This window comes from Polyodon spathula, chromosome 13 (assembly GCF_017654505.1).
Source record: "Polyodon spathula isolate WHYD16114869_AA chromosome 13, ASM1765450v1, whole genome shotgun sequence".
Lineage (NCBI taxonomy): Eukaryota > Metazoa > Chordata > Actinopteri > Acipenseriformes > Polyodontidae > Polyodon > Polyodon spathula.
Genome location: NC_054546.1, coordinates 35428744 through 35456326, shown reverse-complemented (window position 1 = coordinate 35456326; position 27583 = coordinate 35428744). Strand labels below are relative to the sequence as shown.

At 35.9% G+C, this 27583-nt stretch overlaps 1 protein-coding gene across 1 annotated transcript in view; it reads left to right on the top strand.

Moving 5' to 3' along the window:
• Positions 1 to 26363, top strand: part of LOC121325341 (chromodomain Y-like protein 2) — a 36433-nt gene extending 10070 nt beyond the window's left edge. The window contains exons 2-7 of the mRNA XM_041267768.1: positions 3849 to 4404; positions 13903 to 14120; positions 19040 to 19212; positions 20968 to 21178; positions 21964 to 22107; positions 22707 to 26363. Coding sequence (XP_041123702.1) covers positions 3849 to 4404; positions 13903 to 14120; positions 19040 to 19212; positions 20968 to 21178; positions 21964 to 22107; positions 22707 to 22865 — 1461 coding nt within the window. The 3' untranslated portion in view covers positions 22866 to 26363. The remainder of the gene's footprint in view (positions 1 to 3848; positions 4405 to 13902; positions 14121 to 19039; positions 19213 to 20967; positions 21179 to 21963; positions 22108 to 22706) is intronic.
• Positions 26364 to 27583: the final 1220 nt, after the last annotated feature.

Here is a 27583-nt window from a genome sequence, read left to right as displayed (position 1 = left end):
ACCAAAATATTAACATTTTCTGGGCTCAGTCTGAAACAATAGTGTGTATGGATGTCACCACTGCAACTGAATACCCTCTTTATCAGTTTGGAGGGCATCTAGAAGTGTTACCTAGCAATAGCCAATCGAGTGCGTTTTAAGACATGCAGTGCCCGCCCACTGATCTCTCAGCAAAGTGCAAAACTTCATGATGAGAAGATGGTACCTGCAAATGTATTTATTTATTTTTTTGGACTGCACGTTAACAGCAATGAACACAAAGGAAAGAAGAAAAGTTAAGGTGGATATGACACCGTTGCAAAGTTACGTGGCATCTAGGGGACTTTTTTTTTTTTTTTAATGGCAATAAAATTGTATTAATTTAATACATAAAACCAAAATCCCTATAACACTATCAAATCGAGGAGACGGCAACATCTTTACAATACCGTTTAAAATAAAGGTAATAGAAATGCCTGTAGCATCTTAGACTTGGTTATATAGTAGTAAATATAGACTTTTTGATTCTCTGCAGTGGTGTGTGCTTACTACGTTTCTCTTGACCGATACGATCGATAGTAGCTACTGTTTCCTTGGTTTGGCAAATTAATAGGAAGGCAGTGATGAAAAGTTAGTGCCTCGTTCTTGATGATTATTTTTGAGTATTTGTGTTTCATTTACTGACAATCATGTTTGCTAGCGATCACTGTTTAGTAGGGCAGTTTATATTAAATATGACGTCACTTATTTAATAGCCTACTCGGATAATCTCATGCATGGCAATTTTCAGAACTTGAAATGTCTGTGTTCATTATTTAGTGCTAATGAACACAGTGGCTCACCGATGGACAAATGATGAATATCAAACATGCCCATATCGCCTTAAACTGTGTGAACTCGGTAATCATGGTATAGAAAATGGTTGCGGTTTCAAAACAATGGCAGTTATTATTGCTCTCAATTTATTTATTTTTTCTTAATAAAACCTTGAAGAAGCCAATAATGGACTTTTTAATGAATTGGAACCCTCCGGCCTTAAGTGAAATATGGAGACTGGTATTTAATTACGGTCCGCGATAATATGCTCAGTTACATGGAGATCGTTGATAGATCCCAGAGACCTTGAGACTCAATATAAAATCTGGATGTAGGCAGGGATGGGTCACAGTCAGATAATATGCTTGACCTTGCAAGCGTGAGCACCCTATGAAAAATGTAATTTTGTAAATTTCCTGTTAAAAATGTACTGACGTTAAGCATTTGCATCTTAAAAACAACATGGAAATATGCTTTTTTATAATTTTTTTTTTTTTTATTGGCGCTATGCATACCTGCGTACCAGTTACGTGAATTTATGTGTATAATCATTAACCATTAAACCTGGCCAACACAGTCAATCAGCAATTATCCCTGCTTCATTCAGTGGTTCTTTATACAGGTTCAAATATCTGACAGCTAAGAAGTGTCTACCCTATTATCTACTGTCATGCCATTTTTCAGCATTGTATGATAGGTCTGGTGTATATTACTGTAACACGGGTTGTCAGTTGATTCTAAGCAGTTCTTGCAAATCTTGCTATAACTCCGCCAAGGCGTTGTTCTTCAGAAGTTTTGCTGCATCCTCTGTCCATTTTATAGAGACCCCATTACACAAAGCAGGCACTGTAAAATATCACAAAGACCATTGAGACAAACCTCTCTTGTCATCTTAACAAGATATTCTTGTAAAGTAATTTGGTCTTCTGTGCTTCATGTCAGGTGGATTTTGGCAACACGTGCTGAACCCATAACTCTTCAATACTGCTATTCGGCACCAAGCAGTATCTTTGAGAAAGTAGAGTGCTATGTGATTACTTGTTCTAGGTTTTCTCTTGCAAGATCACTGTCACTTAAGGTTGCAAGAACAATGTTGAAAGATAAATACATTTTCATAGTTTGGAGAGTAGCTGCATTTCTTGCAAAACGTTCTTGTTTGAACTTCAAGAAACTGTGAGGTAGTCTTGAGAAGTGGTGGCTATGAAAGCGTCTTTGAGCTGTTGTACTGAATGTACCTTCAAACAGATTCCTTGTCTTTCCAGTTAGATTTTAGGTTGTCATCCACTGATCTACTTCAGTGTACACACAATGTTTTTTTAAAAACTAGCGCATCACTGCAAGAGCTGATGAAGTTCATCAGGAGAAAGGCATACCAATATACACCAAAGCACAGATTACACTGGGCCATTCAGTGGTACAGCTGCAGATTTCCAATCTAAGTTCCCAACATGACATTTAGGTGCTAATCATCAGATAATGGCTATGTGTCCCTCCAAAACAGCTGAAACACCTTGCAGACTTGACACGTGGCATCACATCCATAATGTGCATACACTATAAATATTTTTAGTTTTTTTTAACTTTTAACATCAGGTGCTGCAGGACATTACAGGGTTACAATGCAAGGTCAATATTTAAATTCTGTATATTTTACAGTAAGTGCAAATTACACTAGTATGAAATAAAATGCAGCAAGTTAGGATTACAACAATTTGTATGTACAGTGACATAGTAATAGTGCAAAGATATTATGATCAGCTTAATATGTATAGTGGAGATCACATTGTGATAGGGTGCTCGTGTCACGTGTATGGTTAGCCATTGCTTAAACAATACAGAAAGACATGGGAGGTGGAGTTGAAATGCCATCACAGGCGTGCAGGATTTATTCACAAACACAGAAATTATACAAAGGGGTCATTTGACATTACCAGCGATGGCAACGCACAGAGGGCATATACAGCAAGCTGTACAAAAGGCAAAATAAAACCCACAGTACAAAAACTAATAAAAGGTGCCACACAGGGCGAGCGCTAGCGTTATAAACGAGGCGTCCCACTCCAGGAACCTGCTACACTATGCAACCCTCGCTATACACTTCATGGGATCATTCTCCCCTGAACTAACCTACTTATGAGCCGGTATTCGTACGACGACTCCTGCTGCTTCATACAGCCTTGGCTGAGAATTGCCTTCACAAGCACCGCTTGCAGTTTCAGGGTTGTGTAGCCGTCGTTCCTGCAGAGCGGACACTCTCCTCCGGAGTATACGCAGCTGCCCTCTATAGCATGGCGTTGCTGTCGCCCAGAGCGATCTCCACCGGATGTTTTTATGCTGACGGGCACTCGGTCAAGACCCACCCACCTGCTAACTCGATTGCAGGCAGCAAGTCTACATCCAAATTACACCAATTCCCCATTGTGAGATCAATCGCCCTGCCACACACACATGAAGAAACATTCAGTTTGCTTTCTGTTTCTCATCCCCAAAATATATATTTTTTCAAAACTAATCTATATTAGATATATATGCTTCAAGTAATCCTAAAGGTATAGGTGATGGCGAGCACAAAGTTACTGATTTGTTCAAATCCTGTAGCAACTGTCACTATCATCATACTTTTTTCACAAAAGAAGAGAAAAGGGTTAATAGCCTACTAGTACTGGATGTTTTGAACCAGGTACCTGAAAGGCCAATCGGTTGTAGTGTCAGGAGGATTGTGATGGTGCTGCTGTTGCAATAATTGGAATCTACAAAGCTCAAATGTTTGTAGAATGCACACGTTCTCAGCTTTTATAATTTATGTATTTAGAAATTGGTAGCTTTCATGTCCTACATTATTTTGGGATAACCCCCCCACCCCCCAAAAAAACAAGGTACAAGGTTTCAAAATATAAAGTATGTTCGCCAGAAAAATGCTGGGTTGAGTAGATCTGAACCTTTTAGTCCATCCAGATTAGGCAGTTAAGGTTAATCTTGGAACCCTGATGAGATATTTTCATGGCCAATAAATCAATATTCTTATCCCTTTTTGTTTTCCTTCTGCTATCTAGGTTGAAAAAATTGTAGATAAGAGAAAGAACAAAAAGGGAAAGTGGGAATATCTTATCCGATGGAAAGGCTACGGGAGCAATGAGGACACGTGGGAGCCTGAGCATCACCTCCAACACTGTGAAGAGTTCATTGATGATTTTAATGGACTTCCCATTTCCAAGGACAAGCGCTCAAAGCCAGGCAAGCAGGGTGGGGGCCCCCGGTTTCTCCGGGAAGGGCGAGCGGTCTCTTCTGAATCTGTCAGGGGCAAAGTGGCAACCCACAAAAAGAAAAGGACTAACACAACAGGCTCCCAAAAGCAAAAACGGTGTTATGGCAGTAAACACGCACTTGACAGAGCTACGAAGACTGTGACATATAGGACCACCCCCAGTGGACTGCAGATAATGCCCATGAGGAAGCCACACAATGGAATACAAAACGGAGACACCAGTCTGGACAAAGATTCCTTACACTATAGAGATACAGCCCGGGAACAAAAATTAGCAAACGATGGAGAACATGAAATGTTGGACGACTTGGAAGTTAATGACTCCCCCCTTATGAATGGAATTGGTACGTCATTATTTTGTTGTTTCATGTTTATTTGTCTTTTGCTGTGTGAGCTGTATTCTTTCCACAGGGCAGTGAAATCTTCTCTTTCTGCAGTAGTTTCCAAAAAATGCTTTGTCCATAGATCATGCTTTTTTTTGTTAATTTGGCACACTTAGTTATTTAGCAGAGCAGTTTAATGTACTCTTGTTACTGTACAGTCATGCTGAAAACAATGTAAAGCTGTCGTTTTCATTAAAATAGCTGATGGAAGATGAATGAAATACTGCATCTGCTGCTTCTTAGTCCAGCTTTACTGTGTATACTGTAGGTCATTTATGTCTTTTGGATCTAATCTGATGGCAAAAGCTGTGCAGTTGCTATATTTAATTGAGTATAGAGTACTGAACAGTATACAGAATTCTCCATTTATTTTTCCAAGCTGTAGATACCAGTGTTCAAGATGTTGGTCTCTGTAAGGACAGCTCATGTAATTCACTTTGACTTGCACTGCCAGAATGCTCCTGTGCTGTTGTGAGAGAGCTTGCAAATTAAAACGTTCTGCATATATTTGAAGAGGAGACGATTATCTATTCATAGATACCAAGATATTTATTGAGCAAGGACAAAATTACATTGCCAGCCACAATATGGCTGGTAAGGTAAGGTATATTTCACTGTAATACTGTGTTTTTAATCAGGTATTGAGATATATACACTATCGTTCAAAAGTTTTAGAACACCCCATTTTTCCAGTTTTTATTGAAATTTAAGCAGTTCAAGTCCAGTGAATAACCTGAAATGGTACAAAGGTAAGCGGTAAACTGCCAGAGGATAAAAAAAAAGTTTAGGTTACCAAAAACTGAAAAATAATGTACATTTCAGAGTTATACAAAAAGGCCTTTTTCAGGGAACAAGTAATGGGTTAAAAACTTACAACTGTTCTGCAGCAGTGGAAGTAAATTAAGCCTTGAAAGTTAATGCTAACAATTCCTACAGGTGTCCCAACTTTTGTTGATTACTTACAAACCCTCTGTCTGTATAAAAGCAGTGTTGGAACAGACTGTGTTACTACACCCTCTTAAGCATTATTTGGACAGTATTGTACTGCAGGAAGTAGTATATTGCTATCATAATGGTGAGAAAAAGGCAATTAACAAAGGAAGACAGACAGACCATTATAACTCTTAAAAGTGTAGGTCTTTCCTTTAGAGAAATTGCAAAGAAAACCAAGGTGTCAGTGAGTACAGTTTCCTACACCATCAAAAGGCACTTGGAAACTGGAGGAAACTCTGATAGGAACAGGTCTGGCAGACCCAAAGCCACAACAGAATCAGAAGACAAGTTTCTGAGAGTCAACAGTTTGCATGATAGGCGGCTCACAGGACAACAGCTTCAAGCACAGATTAACAATGGTCGAAGTAAGCAAGTCTCAGTTTCAACTGTGAAGAGAAGATTTCGAGCTGCAGGTTTGACAGGTCGAGTGGCAGTAAGAAAGCCATTGCTAAGATGGCAAAATAAGAAAAAGAGGCTTGCCTGGGCCATGAAGCACCGCCAGTGGACTACTGAAAATTGGAAGAAGGTCTTATGGACCGATGAATCAAAATTTGAAATCTTCGGTTCATCACGCAGGGTTTTTGTATGCTATCGAGTAGGCGAAAGGATGGTTCCTCGGTGTGTGACACAAACTTTCAAACATGGTGGAGGAAGCGTGATGGTCTGGGGCTCTTTTGCTGGATCCAGAGTTGGTGACTTGCAGGGATTGAGTGGCACCCTGAACCAAAACGGCTACCACAGCATTTTGCAGCGCCATGCAATACCCTCTGGTATACACCTAGTTGGTCAGGGGTTCATCCTACAGCAAGATAATTACCCAAAACATACCTCCAGGCTATGTCAGAACTACCTTAGAGAAAAGAACAAGACGGTAGGCTTCAAATCATGGAATGGCCAGCACAGTCTCCAGACTTAAACCCCATTTGAGCTGGTTTGGGATGAACTGGACAGAAGGGTGAAAGCAAAGCAACCTACAAGTGCAACACATCTGTGGGAACTTCTGCAACAGTGTTAGGAAGAACTTTCCGAACAATATTTGATTTCCGTTGTAGCAAGAATGCCACAAGTGTGTTCGGCTGTTATATCTGCAAAAGGTGGCTACTTTGAGTCAAAAATTTAGATTAAATTTTGTTAAACAAAACGATTCCATGATTTCTTTTTTATCTCCAAATGTTTATTTTTTCTATGCTTTAATTTCATAGTATATTGAGACATTAAACTATGTAAATTTCAATAAAATAAAATGGAGGTGTTCTAAAACTTTTGACTGGTAGTGTGTGTGTGTGTGTGTGTGTGTGTGTGTGTGTGTGTGTGTGTGTGTGTGTGTGTGTGTGTGTGTATATATATATATATATATATATATCTTGCTATATATAATATATATATATATATATATATATATATATATATATATATATATATATATATATATATATATATATATGTTACATCTACTTTGTTGTGAAGAGCTGTTATCTGAGCACTTATTTCCCTGGTCAAACTTTTGTTTTATTGGTTGCTTACGCCTCCTTTTTAAATTGTACTTGTAATTGATTGTAGCCCCAATTTCTACCATATTTCCAACAAATGCCTGATCCAAAGAAAAAACAAAAAGGGATTAGATTTAGGAGTTACAAAATTAACAATTAACTCGGAAGTAACTCAGAAGAGCTCAAAAATCCAGTAATTTGCAAATACACTACTTGATTGGGCAATTTCAGGCCTAAAGTCAGTTGCATTGCTTGTCAGTACCTTAGTCTCCAGTAACATTCTGGACTTCGATTTGATGTTTGGCTCATAAAGACCGGAACGGTACCTGTAGATTTTAAAACCAGCCAAAGTATTTGATGTTCATTCAGGATGCTTATCTAAGATGCAGTGAAATTTGAATTGCTGTTTGAAACACTGTGGATCAACAGTCAGCCTGCTTTGCAATGCAGTTCTAAATCAGTTCAAATCTACTCTTGATATTGTCCATATCATATGAGGGGCGGGGGGGGGGGGGGGGGGGGGGGGGGAGAATCTTTCAAGACAGTAACCTCTTTGATATTTTTCATGTGAGCTGAAGATTTATTGAAATATGATACGCTTAAATTTTATTTGATTAAACACACGGTAGTTAGGTAAAATGTGTGTTTAGTTTAATAACATTAAGTAGCCAGAACACAATAATGTCATGGGTTCTTTTATACGTCTCTCAACTGAAAAAAATGCAATTATATTGCAAAAGAGCATACCATACATCAGCTTTTTATAATGTGTTTTTGCTTATATTCTTTTAATTTCAGTGTTAATAGGATATGAAAAGATATTCTTCCATGACTTATAATGAAGAGATTAAACCCAGTATTAAATGCAGAGTCCAAACTGCTGTCAGGAATCTAATGTAAATATAATAAACAGTGTATTGCTTTTATAATCCCAAAGGATATACCTAGTGAACTACAAATCACTACATTTTACAGTAAAGTCTCTGCTAGTGACCAGCTTCATAAAGACCAGCTCACAATTAAGATGCTGCCATTTCCATGTGTAGATAATCTGAAGATTTAGTTTCATTAGTTCAAGCTGAACTATTTTACTAGCAGGCTTTTTCACAATGGGTTTGATAGAAGGGTCAATGGATAGGATAATAATGGACTATAATCAGATTAATTCTTGATCTTTTCTGCTCTATAGACACACACACAGTTCCCATGTGTTCGGTTCATAACCAAAGCAAAGTGAATAGCATATACTTCAACACTGACTTTAAATGCATGCTGGTTACTTGTTATGTAATGCAATCACAGCAATTTGAAACGAACAGCCTTGAAGACTCCCAGCTGAATGATATGCAGTAGCTCTCCACCAATGAAGTGGCTTTCTGTCGTGTGTGTTGTACACTATCAGCTAAATGATTATTTAGTTGAAAGTGATGTTCTTGATAGAGGGTAATTGTACCAAATGTGTGTCTGCATGTGGGAGTTGTATCTGGAGATGTCGCCACCAGACACCGCTAGAAATTAGATGATTTAATCGCTGCAGGCCTGTCTTACTAAATGGTTTTAATTAAATAAATAATGAGCTTTACAATCTAGCTCCATCATGTAGATAATAATATTAATCAAAAACCATATGTTAAAAGAGCATAAATAATACCCAGTCAACCAATCAAAAGCCATGAGTATACAAGGCAGTTGTATTTATGGAATTTATGAATAAGAGGAGGCCACCTAACCCATTGATCTCAAAACTTTGTCAAGTTGGGTCTTAAAGGATCCCAATGATTTAACATCAACAACATGGTAGGTTTCCCTTTCCATAGCCTCACCACTCTGTGTATCTTGCCCTTGTCCACTTAATTCCTATGTCCTTTGGTCCTGGTTTCAGTGATACACTTAGTATTGTTAAGGGTTAACTTGATTTACCCTTCTAATTCTTCTTTGTTCTAGGATAAAAATCACATACATTATACTTTGTTGGGCAAATTACCCACATCTTCCATTTCCTATAGAGCAGGCAATTTGCACAGTGGAAAAATAGGTCAATATTTCCTTTGTGATGGTCGAAATCTTTCTTATTCTTACCCATGGGCAAGTCTTGGGTTCCTATTATGTTATTAGGCTACCACTCAGCAGAGATGAGATGAAACCCTTCCTGCTGTTGACTATAGTTGAGGGCTGGCCAAATTTCCTGACTGTACGAGCCTCATACTGCATCAACATTTTCAATGGCCAAGAGCTACAAGATATATACTGTAAAACATGAAATGTTTGCGAGCAAGGCATTTTAAATACTAGCATTTTAGTGGTGCAATCGGCAACGTAATTTTTTTAATTTGATTATTGTTTGTGTATTTATCAATGATAATCGATGGATTGACGTTTTATTTTTCAAAATAAATAACAAACATTAGGTTTTTTTTTTTTTTTTCAAACAGATGATCCAGTAACTGAAAACACTGTTGTGCATAATAGTTAAACAAAAAGACACAACTTGCATTCAAATTAGAACACTTTGATTATAAAAAAGAAATACAGAGGACTTGAGTTTTTAACAACTGAATATGTGTGCGTCCGTATCAGATGTCCCTTTATCACTGTAATAATAATACAAATACTGTATTTTAACAGAAGTCATTTCTATCTGAACTATGATTGTTCATTGCTGTTAACAAAAGCAAAACATTTTAATTAATCTCACAAATTCTGACTAATTTACCGTACTTAACTTGGCTTCTTTTTATATAAATATTGCCATATAATCCAAACACAACATGCTTTGAAACAAAATAAGGTAATTGGTAGATTTTATATTGGCATTCTTTTGAAATGATTACGCATAAGGTATATGCTGTGTTCTTGTCACTTTTTAGTGAAAAAAAGAAATAAATAATTGACTCACCAGCGAAGCAACTCGGCTCATTTTACACAGGGTTTATCCCCCGTAATGTAGAAGCCTAAAGCGCGTATCCTAGCAACGCGCTGATTGTCTATCTACCTTAATAACACTAAAAAAGTGCATTTTCACACACTCAAGGTTTTAATGCAAACCGGCCACAGGAGACTTCAAACTGGGTTCTAATTTGATGCATCGACTCACCAATATGTAATCGAAGCTCTGGAAATTTAATCAATAATTGATGCATTGATTAATTGTTGCACCTCCTAACTAGAATTGTTTTAAACATTTTTAATTTTTTTTTTTTTTTTTTTTTTTAATTCTCTCGAACACTATAATGGAATCTTGCACAGTACAGCAGTTATCTCATATTTTATTAATTTGTTTGTATGAAGAGAAAATGTAATGAAAAAGACACAGTGGTATTCTGTCTGACAGTTTCAAGATTTCTTTCTGTGAAAGACTGCTGCAATGCTCTGTATCTGTAAGTTTTGTGAATTAAGGTAAACAAGGAGTTATCTGCTTTGTTATGCTATAAGGATGAGGCCACACCATGGTTCAAGTTTTACCATGGTTTACCATTTATTAGTTTCAAATCACACATTACATTTGACATTGAAGGTTATTGTTTAGATACAATATGTGCCTCTAGTATTAACAGAGATGGGCAATTGATTGGATTACCTTAACCCTTGGAGAGCACCTCAGACTGATACATCAATGGTCTACGATGCCTGGTGTTTTTGAGCTTCTTTCTGTGTGTGCCTCCATGCCCAGTATGTATATTCTAGCAGGCTCAGGACATACGTGACTAGTCTGTTTTAGTTATCTTTGTAATTGTCAGTAGAAATTTCAGATGTTAATCATTCAAGTGAAACCAACCCCTAACCACTCCATTTTACCAAGTTGCCTTGGTTAATTGTTTACCATATTTCATTCCATACATTTCTCCAATCATTTTACACCTAAGCTACTCTACTCATGCCAAATTCACCTAAAGCAAACTGGTTTCACATTACCACATTCACATTTTATTTGATATGACATTTCCAGTCTACATACAGTACACCATTATGTATAGTATGTCTGCTAATGATGTGGCATTCAGTGACCTCCTTGAAACCTTTTCCTGAGGGAGTCGTGACCCCCAATTTAAGAACCAGTCTCAGTGTATCATTACACCCCTGATCAATCAGATGCTTAATCTTGCTTTTTAAATTACTTGCTAGTAGAGGAAACACATAGCTCATTTTGGCAACCTTTTTTCAACCTTGCATAAATATTTGTTGAACCACCTTTCTATATTAATGTGGGAGTAGCATTTTGATGGCGCAAAAGAGGATTATGGTAATGAAAGCTCACAAGATTTCTGAAAAGTGTTTTTTTAAAGGTGTGATGCCTGCATCTGCCAATAATGGATTTCAAAAACCAAGCCTCATCAGTCTTTTAAATTAATTCTTCATTTATTTTAGCACTTTAATTCCCTTTAAAAGGGAGTGCATTATAAATTGTGATACCTCTGCCTGGAAGCAGTTTAAAAAAAAAAAAAATAATAATAATAATATTATAATAAATATTAAATTATAATTTTTTATTTATTTATTTATTTTTTTTCATATTAACCATGTATCAGGCTAGGATTTATAAAACACACGCAATGACATAAACACGCAATTAATACATGATTTGTGGAGGCAATGTCTCTGTGCGCTTTAGCCCTTGATGCATATGTAGTTCTGTATATGTGTGTGTAATTCTGGGGAGTTTCTGAACGAAACCACTAATTGGAAGGGGATTTTGCAAATGAGATCTATTAAATATTCCGTCTAATTTATTAAAGCTGCCGGTAATTGCAGGCCTTGTATCTGCGTGATTATTTTAAGAACTCTGAAAAGCAGGCGCTAATTTGCCGCAGTCAGACAGTAGACTATGTACAAGGCAAGGTGATGTGGGAGACTTGTCTGCAGCAAGAAGGAGACCTCCTTTTCAAGGACAAAAACATTTAATAACATTTTGCAAAGAGCTCATTTTTTTAACCCTTCCGTCAGTTTGTAAGTTATAATACCAGTTCAGGTATTGTTTTGCAAACTCCAATTTTCAACACGTTTCATAACTTACATGACTAAACAAGAACTACAAGTAGAGAATATAGAATCCAGGGAAAAAAGGTTCTACAAGCACCTAAAAAGGTCTCCCCACAGTAGCAACGAGAGCCTTTACTTCTTAGAGTGTAGGCATTGTTAAAAGAAAGGTGGAGGAGATTAAGAAAAGTTGGAATGAAATTCCGAGGTGCACAAAAGAAAAAGTTTCATATGCAACGGGGGCTCATCCTTCACCGTTATTTTAGTAATGCCTACAGAATGAATTTTTTGTAACGTGGCTTTCTGGTATTTAAGAATACTGCTTCAGGCACTATTGTTAAATTCGAGTTGGAAAGTAAACGGTAAAAAAAAGACAGAGGGACAGATGACGTAGTTAGTTTGTAGCTAGAGCAAGTACAGTTTTTTGACCATATATACCATACAGATATGCTTTAAAATCATACCTAGAGTAAGAAATACTGACAAACATAAGAAATAGGAGAGTTGTAACTGCATAAGACTTTAAGAAGACTGTTCGTATGAAGCTGTGTGGAGTTATTGTTGCTGAACATATTGCTGTACAACAATGAAAGGATCCGTTTTACTGCCATGGATGTAAGTAAATAAAACGTATTGTTTCTGAGGTTTGAAAAGTCTGTACAAAATAAGAAGTTGAATTAATATGCGAAGGACAGTAACTACAAACTCTGAAGTGGTACATTTGTTTATTAAGAAGCCACTGTACATTCCATATTTTATTCATTTATCTTGGTGATGTATTTTGAGCTTGTAACACATCTTCATGTGTTACAAGTACTGCTTGTACCAAAATCTCCAATTTCATATTGGTAAATTTCAGTTTTTGCTTCTGAGCATCCTCATCACTATGGCTAGTACCAGGCTGAGGTCTTTGAGTGCCATTCATTTTCTTTTGAAATGTGCAGCCTACACACACAGGGTTGACCCAAACCCACTATTTGTTGTGAGAGGTGTGTAATTATCCACCGCTAATTGCGGTGAGGGATATTTAAATTGGTTGATTGCGGAATCGCCTGCTTTAATTAATTACCCTTATAAAATAGGTTGTTATTTTGTCTGAGTGTGGCTGTACTGAACACGCACATTACTTGTCTTTTTGTGGTCGGTATTTCCCCCTTTATAAATTTGGGCCTGAGCGTCATGAATCTGTTCTGAAATGTTGTGTGAAATGACAACGTAAAAAGAAAGCAAGAAATGAAGGCAGGAAGAATGTGAATTACAGTTGACTTAACTTGTCATGAATTAACAAATTCTGCTGCCAACTGTAAATTCTGTATGTGTTTAAAATGAAAATGTAGGTTTGTTTTAGAAATATTTTATTTTGATATGGTGAAAGATCATTTCGTCACATGATTTGAATGAAATGAGGAAGTCTAGTCAGTCCTTGGCAGGCAGCTCACAGACAGATACAGAGAAAAAAATACTCAATATTGGATCAATATAACTCACAACCGCTTAAATAAAAGCAAAGGTGAAAAAATTAAAATCTGAAAAAGTTATTTCACGACTACAATACAACTGTTGACCTACTAGGTTGGCATTGACCTACAGTATGGGGTACCACAATGTGGTACCACAAATAGATTGACTTTGTCTAATTTTATAAATCAATTATTTATTAATTATCACATTATTCTTGCCCACTAAAGATTAATACTGTAATGACTCGACTATAAATACCTTGTGAATCCATGAACAATTTCCTTTTGGTAATGTGACCTTGTGTTTTCCTTGGTCTTGGAATATGTTTTAATGTAAAAAATTTATTACTTTGACATAATACAAGCCACTTGGTTGATTTATTAAAAACATTTCCACAGCCTAATTACACGATGATATCTATGTGAAAGGGACTGTGTTTTTTTTCGTACTGTGACAGTTAATGTTCGCTAAAGTTTTGTTTCCATGATGAAAACTACATTGTACTCAACTTGACGTTTTTTTTTTTTTTCTCTTTCAACAGGGTCCACACTTTCCAATGGGGGAATTAATTTGCACAGTGCAGTGAAACGGAAACTGGTAGAAGACAAAGACTATGTGTTTGACAAACGACTCAGATATAATGTTCGACAAAATGAAAGCAACTGCCGGTTCAGGGACATAGTGGTTAGAAAAGAAGAAGGTTTCACACATATACTGCTATCAAGCCAAACATCTGACAACAATGCTTTAACCCCAGAGGTAAGATTCTCTGTGGTGGGGTCCAGGCAGTTGGTCTTTTTTATTACTGTCTGTTTGTTTTTCTGTCTGCCTTAAATATGTTTTACACAAGTCCACATTCTTTATGATGAAAATTGACCATAACAAAACATTACATCTAGAAAGAATAACTAATTGTTAGACTGCTAGTGTACTCCCCTCAATACAGCAGACCAGTTAATCCAAGTTTTGTCATTTTTTTGCATACAAGAAACAGGCTTGGCTTCTAGCATAGATACTTTCACTGTTATGAATTAACAGTGATTACCCCGTAGACATAGGCTTTCAGCCATATCTTGAGACTCTTGGTAGAAAGATGTTGTTGCCTATGTTTGAAATATTATGTAATTTTTTAACATAAGAAATTTTACATACGACAGGAGGTCATTTGGCTCATCTGGTTCCAAGTAGCTGATTGATCTCAAAATTTGTCAAGTTTGGTCTTTTAAAGGATCACTGTGATTTTGCCTCAACAACATGACTATGCAACTCATTCCATACCATCACCACTGTCTGTATGAAGATGTGTCTCCTTCCCTCGGTCCTAAGTTTCTCTACTTCATTTCCAGCTGTGTTGTCCTCACAGGGTTTCTGTACTGTGCTTAAAATATTGGTTTGGTTTAACTCCTTTTAATATTTTAAAATCTATAATTTCTTGAATTAAGGTGATCAAAATTAAGGAACTAAGGGTAGACTTTATAGAATAATATAAGCTTTACATTAAATGTGCATGGAAAAATGAATTCAAATTCTCCATTCTTATTTGTACTGTAAATGTTTGCACACATGCCATATTTTCTTTCATGCCACATCGTTCATTATAGGCTCCTGAGTTTTAAGCAGAATGTGCTATAATTATAATAGCTTAACACTTACATCTATTGCCTCTTAAAAAAAACATGCACATCTCTCAGAGGAAGCACAAAATACATATATAGTGTACTAGAATAAAGTATACATTTGCTAAGTTCTTATTAAGCAGTGTGAGTCTTTAAACACATAGGTTGTATAAATAAGTGCTGTTTCATAAAGTTAACTAAATATAAAAGAAATCGCTGAACAATTTCAATTCGAACCCTCTTTTATAAATGCCATTCTTGTTGCTGTCAGTTGCGTTCTATGCTTACAGAGGAACTTGTCTAATCTGAAGTCAATTCTGTTTTGGGCAAAATTGGTCTTAAAAAAGACAAATATGTTCAATGGCATTAGCTGCAAATCCCTTTCACAGCATACTCAATAATGACAAGACACTTTAGTGAATATACTAATAATACTAGGTTGTATTAAACCTTTTTCACAGGTAGTGAAATTATATAAATTTTGGTTTAGACTGTTCAAAGTTAAGTAACGAATGTAGAATGTTAGAAAAATGACTATTAATCAAAGTAACCTACAAGTAAAGTTTCTAGAATGACTAAATATTTAATGATTATGTTTTGTTCAGTTAACTTTACCTTATTGAAAAATGTTCTCTGAACATATCTATGAAAGGCTGTGATTACACCGTGTAACAATTTTATTTTTTTTTGTTCCTGGATAGTAAGTGTTATTTCCTAATTGCTTATGCCTGAAAAGTATAGAAAATGGCTATTATTCCCCACAAACTTTGCTTTTGTGACCAGGACAGTGATATTTTGAAATATCACTATTTCCAATGAGAAAACGGGAGCTTTTGTGTCTTTTCGTTCACATAAAGTCAGAAAAACAACATATGAATCCAAATTAACATGTATTTAATTTAAATTAACATGTATTATAATACAAAAATGACTACAAAAGATTTAGAAGTGAGTAGTTTTTTGAGATTTACGATTATACTGTAAATTTACAGTATAATCGTAAATTTCAAAACTACTCATTTCTAAATCCGTATTCGTAGTACAGTATCAGTGTTTATTTGTTATTACAATGTAGTTGATCAGCTGTACACATTGGGTCATTACAGTAAACTGTAATTGTTCACAAATATGAATGATAAAATATATTAGATTAATCCAAAAGAGAAATGTCTATGCTGATAAAGTGTGACACAAACTGACGTAACTCATTTTCAATCATATGTTGTGGTTTAAATTACAAACTATACTACAGTAGAAATTCGTCAAGGAGAGTGAATATGTGCCCTCAGTAGTAAAAGCACCGCTCTGTGAAGGCCTGATTTTAATCGTCTCTTGAAGCTTTCATATTGAGGTTTCAATGTACTTTAGAACAGCCCTGTAATGACTTGCTACTGTTACAAATATGATACATTTTAAGTGTTGGATTACATCAGTGGATAGATCTGATAGACATTATTTAATTGGGACTTTTTGACGTTCATTTCATTATCTTGGCATTTCCAAAGGGTATTTTCATGTTTTCACATGACGTGAGGTTAGTATAGTACAGGAAGATAATGCAATATCTGCCCACTTGCCATAAAACAAATCAATTCCATGCAATGCTGCCAGGGGTTTGAGTTTATCTGTGATAGGAACTTACAGGGCATGCTTTCAATTGTGTTTTAAAAAGCACACAGTAATAACAGGATTGTCTATGATAAAGGCTTTTAACCTTCAAAAAGATAATGGCAGGAACTACATTTAAGCTATGCATATAAGCCTCGGGCAATTCAGTTTACATATTTCTTGAAATACGTGTTTCTTCTATTTTACATGTAGAAAGATTTATTGTCAGAGTAAGTCCTGTCTGTTTAGCATCTGCTGCTGCTTCTGTTGAGTCTCTTCAGATTCTCATTAATGTCTGTCTCGAGTGTCTGCAGAACTGCGCTTTTAAGGTCTGTTTTATATCTGAAAGGTATATATGTTAATGAGGATATTAAAGCTGTACTGAACCGTTGTAGTGCTGTATATTCCTGCAAATCTTATTTTGTTTTTTTCTTAAATATCAATTCAGCTGACAGTGTTTTGCACAATCCGTGAGTCTCTCTCATTGATGGTCTTCTCTCATTGCTGAGCCATCTACAGATTTGCGCGCAAATGGCTCTCTCGGTGTATTTGAGATGCATGCAGACTTCGCATTGCCCACTGTGGTGTGTCATCCTCACAGCATTAAAACAGGGAATATTTAACAACCTCAGTGGCATCTTGCTGTCATATGTATCCAACTCCTCATCATACTTTTATTATAACAGAATAATGGTCTTCGTAAAAATGACAGGGAAAAGCTGAAGGTTATTCATTAGTGTAATGTAGGGAGATATTAAGATTTTAAGTACATTGATTTGCCCACTTCTCATACTACAGAATTAGCTATGAGTAACCTCCAGCTGCTACAGCTGGAGCTTGACTGTTTAAATACCAGAGACAGAATGACATGAAGGTTTGAATAAAAAACAGGTGTATGACTACAGTCAAATACTTTTAGAAAAATAGATATAAACTGGAGAACTGATTTATAGACCCAATTAATTTTGTTTGGTTAACAAATATGATGTCTTTGACTAAAATAGCTAAAAGGTAATTGCATTGGGCTCTGTGTCTACTTTGTTTTGAAGTTTGGTGCATAAAAGGGTAAATTTATGGAACAATGTTTTAGCAGTATAAGATTGTGATAGCTGGACAGTATTTGTATACAGTGTCAGAAGTCAAGTTTTGCAGGCTATTTAGTGCCATTGTGTTAGCACATGTTGATCTGCTGACAACAATTGCTCAAGGACCTTTTGTCAGATGTTTACATTTTATTTTACTTGTATATCCAGAGATGGAGCTCATGTTTTATTAGCACAAGTTTGTTTTGCAGTTTTATGTGTTTCTTACTGATTCTCTGAACAGAAAATGAACCTTCTGCTCATTTAGTGATATATTATTGCGTTGTTGACTTTACCCTTTTGACAACCAAAAGTATAAAAATCACAGATGGTTTTCATTTAGAATTTTTTTTCTGCCTTATTTAATGTTTAATGGATCCTTTAGCCTGGGGTTCTGTGTTTTGCCTAGATGACACACCCTGAAAACCAATATGGGCCTGATTTTAATCCTTAGCATTAAGGTGATGCAAAGTGCTTTTGCCCATGCCTCTGTTTTGCCCTGTACTTTTTTGCATGCATGAGTGTACATAGGGTGCTAATGGATTCTCAGGGAGTTTAGTCTAGATATTATTGATGCATTTGTTAATGATCCCCTGAGTGTAAACCAGCACTTTTAGACTGCAATTATCGCTTCCCCAAAGATGAGTGAAGCCTAATTTTTTAATCAAAATAAAAAAAATAAAATAACCTGCTGTGTTAAGTTTAAACATTGTAACTTTTGGTATGAACTAAAAAAACAGAGTGGCACATATATTATACCACCCAACCAGGTCCATACAGAAAAAAAAATGCCCAAGTGTTTTTTAACCAAAGAAAGGAATAAACTCATTTCAACAGTCTAAAGTGTCTTGGAGGATCCTAAAGTGTAACTGGACTTTTTTAGTGCAGTTGTACTAGTGTACATTATAAATTTAATGAAAAAAGACATTTCACTATTACTGCTAAAAGCTTTCTAACGTAATGGAATTCATAACTGAATGGAGAATAATAACTATATTAATATGTATTATTCAGTTCATCAAAAGTTCTAACTATTTTATATTTTATAGTGCAGTCCATAATTATTTTATCTTCTGCTAAAAACTACACGATCTTTAAAATATGTCTCTAAAAACTCTTCTATTCCTATAGAGAAATTTATAGTGAATTGTAAATTAAGGTTACAGAGACCAAAGGTTGATGTGGCGTTAATTAACATTGAGGTATGTGTGATTATTTTAAACCACATGTAACTTTGCCATGGTACAATCTATTAGGTAATAGTTCACAATTGCAGACAGTGGACTTCCTTGGCTGTTAAAGTAACATGCAATTATATAAGCACTTTGCTTTCTGACCTAGTTTTTGTGCACTTTTATTATTTTTGTTGCAGATAATGAAAGAAGTGAGGAGAGCTTTGGGTAATGCCTCAGTAGATGACAGCAAGCTGCTGCTCCTGAGCTCAGTGGGTAGTGTGTTCTGCAGTGGCTTGGATTACTCATACCTCATTGGCAGATTATCAAGCGACAGGAGGAAGGAAAGCACAAGGATCGCTGAATCCATAAGGTAATTCAAATTGTTGGTCATCCATTACAGATGCCCATTCGCATCTTCAGGGCTAGACTTTTTTCCTTTTGGGCCATAGCAAAAGTAAGTATTGAGGATGCCATTCTTCTTGTCTTTTTCCCCATTTTCCACCCAATTAGAAATGCCCAAATAAAATGTTGTCTCACCATGGCAACCCACTTGCCGGTCAGTAGAAGTTCAACCTCCTTTTCAACTGTCAAACCAATCCCTTCATTTCACCTGCTAACTGACATGTCCAAGTAGAGATGTCATTATCACTTCATAGATTCCTAATCTTCACATACTCACAGTAACAACAGCTTAGTTTAAGCACAATGCAGTATAAAAACTTTTCAAAAAGCACTTGTAGGCCTGGTAATATCTCCATTTGTTTTTGGCTTTCTAATGTGACAGCGTGTGAATGGCATGAGGAAACCAATAGACTGTTCTCTGTAAGACATGTTAGAATAATACAAATTTTGAGCATGTATGTATTTCTGCACAGCCTGGGTCTTGGGTGTCAAACTCAAATCCTCAAGGGGCAAGGGTCTTCTGGTTTTCATTCCAATTTAAGCTCTCAGTTAACATAACTGATCGAATTATTTTTCAATTTGACATATTTATTATTTTTCAAGGTCTTTTACAGTTGATGGTTTTAAAAATGCACTTGATTCAAGGTACACTACCTATGAAACATTGAGGCCTGAAGAGAAGTGTTATATGTCCAGTTAATCAAATAATTAAACCAATTAAGTAATTGAGCGCTCAGGTGGAAGCCAGAAGACACTACGGCCCTCCAGGAACTGAATTTGACACCCCTGGCCTAGATACGTTATGGTTTTGAAAATGTATAAATGCAGCCCATGCAAATATTTACTAATCTAAAAAAGAGCTCTTGCTTATTGAGAATTACAATAGGACTGATTTACTATTGGATGATTTCTCTATTTTAAACACCATTTGAAATTGAATGATTTTAGATCTTCTTTTTTTTTTTTACAATTAATATCCCCTATAAAATGGAACTTCTAACCTGTGTTGAGGCGTTAGATATGAAAGTACAAAAGGTCATATGGTTGTATTGATTGAGGACAAAGTGTGATTCTGTAAAGAAACTAGGATTAACTTTCATCTAAGTGTCATGGTAATGACCCTGCACAAAATTTGATATAAATGTGTAAGAGACAGTAGTTATTTCTGCCAAATAATGGGTGGAGAACTACAGTGGTATAACCTTACAGGACCAGGCTCAATGGGAAAACAAAGGTAGAAGCACAAATTTTTGAAATTTCATTCTACAGGAACACAAAAAACAACACATGCAAAACAAAATGTCATTTCCTGTTTCTGTATTTAGAGAAACAGATCTGCTCGTCTTGTTCTTCCTGTTGTCCTTAAAGAAGCAAAACACAATAAAATGAATATAGATCTTCACGAACCTCTGCATGCTAGCAGGGATTGAGATTATCTGGGGAATGCAATTTGAACTCTATTTTTTGTCTCTGCTTCAGGTGGAAGGAAGTGTAAATTACATTTTCGGACTTTAATTAAAAAAAAAAAAAAAAATACGTTTTTAATTCCAAACAGTATAAAATGTAATGATTCTATATTATACCAGACCAAAATTAGAAGACAAGAGACATCCCATTAAACTGAGTGTTGACATGAAAACTTTGGTTTAGCCTTCCAAAACAAGAACATTGTTTTTCTCTGTTTTTGGGGATTACTAAAAGAGATTCTTGAATTTTATTTCAGGGACTTTGTAAAAGCTTTTATTCAGTTTAAGAAGCCTATCGTGGTAGCTATCAATGGACCAGCTCTGGGGTTAGGAGCTTCCATCTTGCCTCTCTGTGATATTGTGTGGGCCAGTGAGAAGGCCTGGTTTCAGACACCATGCGCTACCATCAGGCTGACCCCAGCAGGCTGCTCATCTTATACCTTCCCTCAGATTTTGGGGGTTGCACTGGTAAGTGTTATAATTGCTTTTTATGACTCCTGAGCCAAAAGTGAAACATTTTAAGCCTTTAAGCCTTAAGCAAGAGAGCGCTATAAGATTTTTTCTATTATTATTATTATTTATGTAGTTATTTATTTTAAGCCTATTTTAAAACATGAATTTCCCTTGTACAGTCAGCACCCGTTTATTCACCTCCCATTAATCTGTCACTTTTATTTAGCTGTTGGTCAGCACCTAGGTTGAAAACAAAAGTAATCCATAAGCATTAAAACAAGAAGCTTAATGTGAAAGAATAGATGTTGAAACATAGGGCCTACACTCTAAAGTGTGAAAGATGTACATACAGGGGTGCCCTCTGTATCCCAAGCACAGAGATATGCATCACCAGTACACAGTAATGGCAAGCAAAGCATGTTTTAAATGTGTATTTTTTTCACTAAAACATGTTACACTTGTTGGTGGTGGTGTTTGTTTTTGCTAGCCCAAAGTCTTTTTAAGGATGTTTTGTTACATGTGGCTGTGTCTTACATGCAACAAGTTACTCAAGTCTTACATTTTAAGATTTTGATGTAACAAACTCCAAGGTGACCTTCATCTCCATGCTTAGTTGGCATTGCATGATTATCTTATGCATCTTTAATGGAACCTGACTGTCTGGTATGACACAGAGTAATCTGTTCAAAGATGAAAGGGTTCATGCAATATTGAAGGCATGGATTAGGAAATGCAAAGGGGCTGGTTGCTGAAAATGCTTTTTTTTTTTTCCCCCCTCCCATCCTCTTTTCTGTTTTTAGGCAAACGAGATGTTGTTCTGTGGGAGGAAGCTAACCGCTCAGGAGGCATGCAGTAGGGGATTAGTATCACAAGTCTTCTGGCCAACAACCTTCAGTCAAGAAGTGATGCTCAGAGTGAAGGAAATGGCTACCTGCAGCGCTGTGGTATGATCTTCTTCAGTACTAAATAAATGTGCCTTCTAAAGATATCCCAATGTGACCACAGGTGCCTGTGTAATGGAGTAGACGGTGTACAGTACATTATGAAAGGTACGGATAGATAGATAGGTAGATAGTGCAGCAGGCAATGTCACTATCCTCCTATGACCTTTCACCTCTGGAGGCTAGGTGTCTGCAGTGATGGCAACACACACACAAAACAAAAAACCTTTGTTGTACATTGTGTTTGTTATAAGAACATTCTGTAGCAAAACACAGAATCTTTTTTAACAGTGCCAGTACATGTATACTTATCTATTGTTATTTGATATGACCTAATGTTTAAAGTGTGCTTTATGCAAAGTAGTTACTGATTTGTTTGAAACCCTGTAGAAACCATCACTGTTGTCAGACTGTTCTGCTTTTCAAAGAAGGGAAATGGTTAGTTAGTTAAAGGGAACTAAAATGTAGTATTGGTGAGATTGTGACAGTGTTGTCATAGCAGTAATTGGAGCACATCTCCATCTAACCAGTTGCAGTTGGATTTCAGTGAAAATTCTCAACAGCTTTATTTGTTTATGTGTTTTTTTGGGGGGTTTTTTTAGGTGCTGGAAGAATCCAAATACCTGGTGCGAAGTTTGCTGAAGTCTGCGCTGGAGGGGGTCAATGAGAAAGAGTGCCAGATGTTAAAGCAACTGTGGAGCTCCTCAAAAGGACTTGATTCCCTATTCAGTTACTTGCAGGATAAAATCTACAAAGTCTAACTTCCCCGTCGATATGAAAGCAAACAGACGAAGAACGGGAAGGATTATTTATTGACAGCTAGCACTTCCAGTTCATAAAGAAAACCCTGCTGCCCTTGCTGGTATACCAGCGACATTATCTAATTGACAGACCTCATGAGATCTTCCACTATGAGTGGCTGCAGGTACTCTATACAGGATAAGACTTCAAAGGAGGTTGTAGAATGGATAACTGATGATCATGCTGGAACAATTTGTATTTGTAAGTAGACTGCAAAGTTTTCCCATTACATTCCAGCTCTGCAAACTTGAAAAAGACAACAATGCAATCCTTTTGAAGATAACATATTTTTTATTTATTTATACAAGCTTTGCTGTGAAGTGGTCCCAGACAGCAAAAGGAAAAACAATATTTTCATAATGTCTTTTTAGGTTCTTTGTAAAAGATTTTATTTTATTTTTTCTGTCACATAAGATCAATATGCGTTTCATTAAGTCTATGGAAACCAAAATATGGATCTATTCACAATTTGAATGAACTCCTGCGCTTAACGCATCTTTCCAAGACATTCCTTAGTATTATTTAATTGTGCAAAACAGAATGAGCCATTGATTATTTAACATAACTGAAGGGACCTACAGCTTATATTTTTGTGTGTAAATTGGAAGGTCGTCTGATTTTTGCTCCCAATCAAACTCTACTTTAGCAACTTTAAAGAAATGATCCAGACATGCTGAAAAAGAAGAACGATGACATATAATCTCCTAAAAAGATTTGCTTTGGGTTTTGAGACGTATTATTTTTAAAGGTTCATACATTTTTCTACCTGACTCTCTTTTTTTGGCAACCAAGAGCTGTCCATGCTGCTGATACCTTAAATAAAAGGTAGAAGGGTTTTATACAACATTTGCTTTACGGCTGGAAGTCTATTGGACACCCCATGTCAGGGGTGTCCAATCACAGTCCTGGAGGGCCATACCACTGCAGGTTTAACAGATAAATTAAACTAACTACTTCAGGGTCTGGATGGAGGTTTGATTGGTTCAACTGAACAATTTAGAACAGGGTTGGAACAAAGGACAGGAGTGAAAGGGACAACTTTGGCCACCCCTGCCCTTTGTGCTTAAAGTAACAACCAACAAACTGCCAGGAACACTATAAAGCTTAACTTGTTGTTTTATTGTTGAACAGGGTTGCAACTTAGTCCAGTTCTGACAAAGAAGCAAGGTCTTTCTAGACTGACCAGGCTCCTGGGCCATAAAGACCTTTCTGAAAAGTGAAACCACATCCAGGACGAAGCACAGACCTTGTGTGAGAAAAATATCACATGCTTGAAACAACCATGTTTACTATTCAATTCGTGAATAACCAACTCCACCTGTCCCTACGCCATCTGTAGTGGGCAAACGATAAAATATATTCTCAACAGATACCAAAAGTAGAGGGGTTCAAACTGGCAACTGACTACCTTTGTGAGACAAATATGGAAAGTGTTGTTCATCTCTAAAAATGGATTGACCCTATGAGGACAGTGGGATTTGAAATATCAATTTAGAAACTTCTTCATGTGGACACTGATGGATTTGCATTTTAGGATCTCATGGTCAAACTATTTGTTGGAAGATTGGACACACAGTGGCTATGGTTAAAATCTGATGGCCAAAAATGTGGTTTGCTTGCCAGATAAAACAGGCTTCAGCTTGATTCAATATTGTCAGTGGTGATTTGCATCTTATTGCAAGAGTGATGACTGCAGAATCGCGAGGTTCCATAAATTCTGTCAGTCGGTCAGTAAATACTAAGACAACGATCACCCTACAGAATTTATTTTGGCTTCAGGGAAGAATGGATGCAATCCACTCAGTCTCCTCCCCTTATAAGATTAAGATGGTAAATTAGCATTGTCATTATTCTGATCTACCACGCTTTCACTATGCATTTAACTTGATTTACCTTAAGTACATATCCTGTGTTTGCTATCACTATGTTTAACAGCTTTGTTCTATTTGCTGTGCTTTTGCCATTGTATACTACAGCAAACGTTTGTAAGGGTCCAGTACAATATTTGTACCACAAAATATATATATTTTTTTATTTTCCATGTCATGGTGGAAACTGTAACTAGAGGGGAACGGGACATTTGGGAAGTACAGTCGAGCTGCAGTAGTTTAAAAATTGTTGTTATTTTTTTATTGATTTTGAAGGATACTCTTTAGGGAACTGGCAATTGGCTTTATAGGCTTTTGCTTAGCAGCAAATTTAAATTGCAAAGGACAGGGGTTAAAGAACATATTATTATGTTACACATTTGAATTTCATGAACTGGGGATCAAAGTACAGCACCTGCTTTGCATTAGAAAAGCAATGACTTGTTTTTTTTTCTGTTTATTTGATCAGGAATATCTTTAGATACGCAGAATAAAAAGCCAGAACAAGTTGACCATGCTGGTAGAAAAAACAGGTACTTATGACTTGCCTAGTTTTACTTTTAAAAGACAGTTAAACAAATGCCAGTCCTGTCACCAGAACTTGGTGTATGACAAGCTTTAGAGTTTGTGAAATTATGCTGTATGATATGAATCCAAAATATTTATTTTAAGTCATTTATTATTTTAGATTTTAGGACTTTCTGATTCCAAAGAAATAACTTGGTGGGGTGGCTTTTCAACTCTGCTGGCCCCTAAATTAATAAAGAATTTGGGGTCAGCAAATTTCAACAGGCCGTATGATTTGATTTTATTTGGAATCAGAAAGTTCCCAAAATGAGCTGGCAACTAGGATTCTACAGGCACAGATAATGCCATGTGGACATTTGACGGTACTTGCTGTTCCCTCTTGTTTATGGGATATGTAGTAAAACATAAATCTCCACAGCAAAGGGACTGTGAAACTATTATTTTCAGTCGATAAGGGAGTAGTGCAAATAAAATTAAAAAAAAAAAAAAAAAAAAAAAAAAACACTTTGTGTTTTTGCTGATATTATTACATTAAGCTTAAATGAAAGCTTTCTAAATCTACTTGAAATTTCTAAAGGAACTAAAAGCTGTTTTTTTGGGTTTTTTGTGAACCTTGTACGGAGTTCAGCTTTAGAAAGGCATTTAGATGTATTATTTGTTGTAAATCTTTTGTTGGTACACACATGATTTAAACAGTTACACACAATACCCATGTAGATATAACAAGAGGCTGATAATAAACATGGCATTCTGATGCCCGCATGTACTATTCTTAAATGTTGATTATATTAAATACATAGGCGCATAAATTATTATTAAATGAAGTTTCTAAATATATATGAAAAGTTTATTTTAGTAGCACTTTTATTATATAAGTTATTGGACATTGGGGTGTATTTTTGTATGTGTTTTGCTCCAAAGTGATTTTTTTTTTCCACTGTGCACTTCTATTTATCACCCGTAAGGCTATTTATCTTGCTTAATTCATATTGCAGGCTTTTGAGGAGATAATGTTGAATTGCATGTGTTGATGGATGCAGAATATATATGTATATATTAGTACGGGTATCAGTTTACACTGCATTTAATAATAATATTGTAGATTGGTTGTTAAGCTTTTTTATTATTATTATTTTGTGTAAATTGATTTGTATATCTTTAAAAAAATGCTATTCTGCAGTTGTAGATATCAAAAGGTAGGCTTTCTTTGTGCAGGTATGCATGTAAATATTTCTGTTACAGTATATTTTCAGTATATGACCTTTTGTATTGCCGTAGTAGGTAATGTTAGGACCCTTGCACAGTTGTTATTTTATTTTATTAAAATGGATTATTACATGGTAGGCAGATATTGTTGTGCCAATACATTTTCACATCCATAGACAACTTTTGATATTTTTTTTTTTTTTTTTTTTTTTTTTTTTTTTTTAATGAAGGATATTTTTACTGTTGAGCTGTCACATTGAAAAGCTCACACTTTTTGAAATAAGCCTGACTAATAGTTTTCATTTTTTGCAAATTCTGTGGCCCATGCAGACACATTCAAGAGCTGAGTCAAGCCAAACAGATTCAAAATCACTGCATTCTTTAGATTTTGTGAGTATTCAGCCAATAAAAAAGATATGTATATAGTAAATGGTGTAGGTATTGTTCTTCTGAATAATTCCTTGGTTTTAATACATTAGTTAGGGCTGTGCAGATACTCTCTCAGGGTTATTCCTTTCAGTATTTTTTTTAATTAAATGGAATAAAACATGTTAATTACTCAACACAAAACAAATCGCTCCCTTAGCTGCCCTTGCTTGGACAATTATTGAGTACCAGTCAATATCAATTTAACAGTGGGATATAATATAGAACCTGTTGTGTTCAAACTAAAACCACTCATATTATAGCTGTACTTATTGGACGTCCCTTTCTTTTATCATTCTAACATTAAATCATTTTGATTTCACTTTGTTAGTTGTTTTTTTTTTGTTGTTTTTTTTTAATGTGTCTCTGGATTGTAGTCCTGGGCATCATTTAACCTCTGATTAGATTTGACAGAGGAATACATATCCCAGTGTGCATAGCGGTACCTCTTAAGGTTGGCAAGGAAAGGTCTCATGTACATGACGAATCTGTTGCATTTGCTAGTTTCATGGTGTATTTTCATTGTCAGTTTATGGCCTCAGTACAGCATTACAGATTTCTGTGCCCTGGGTTAAAGAGAAATTTGATTCCAATTGGCTTTCAAATCACACAGGGCAGAAGTGAATTGCCATTGATTGGTATTCAGTTGT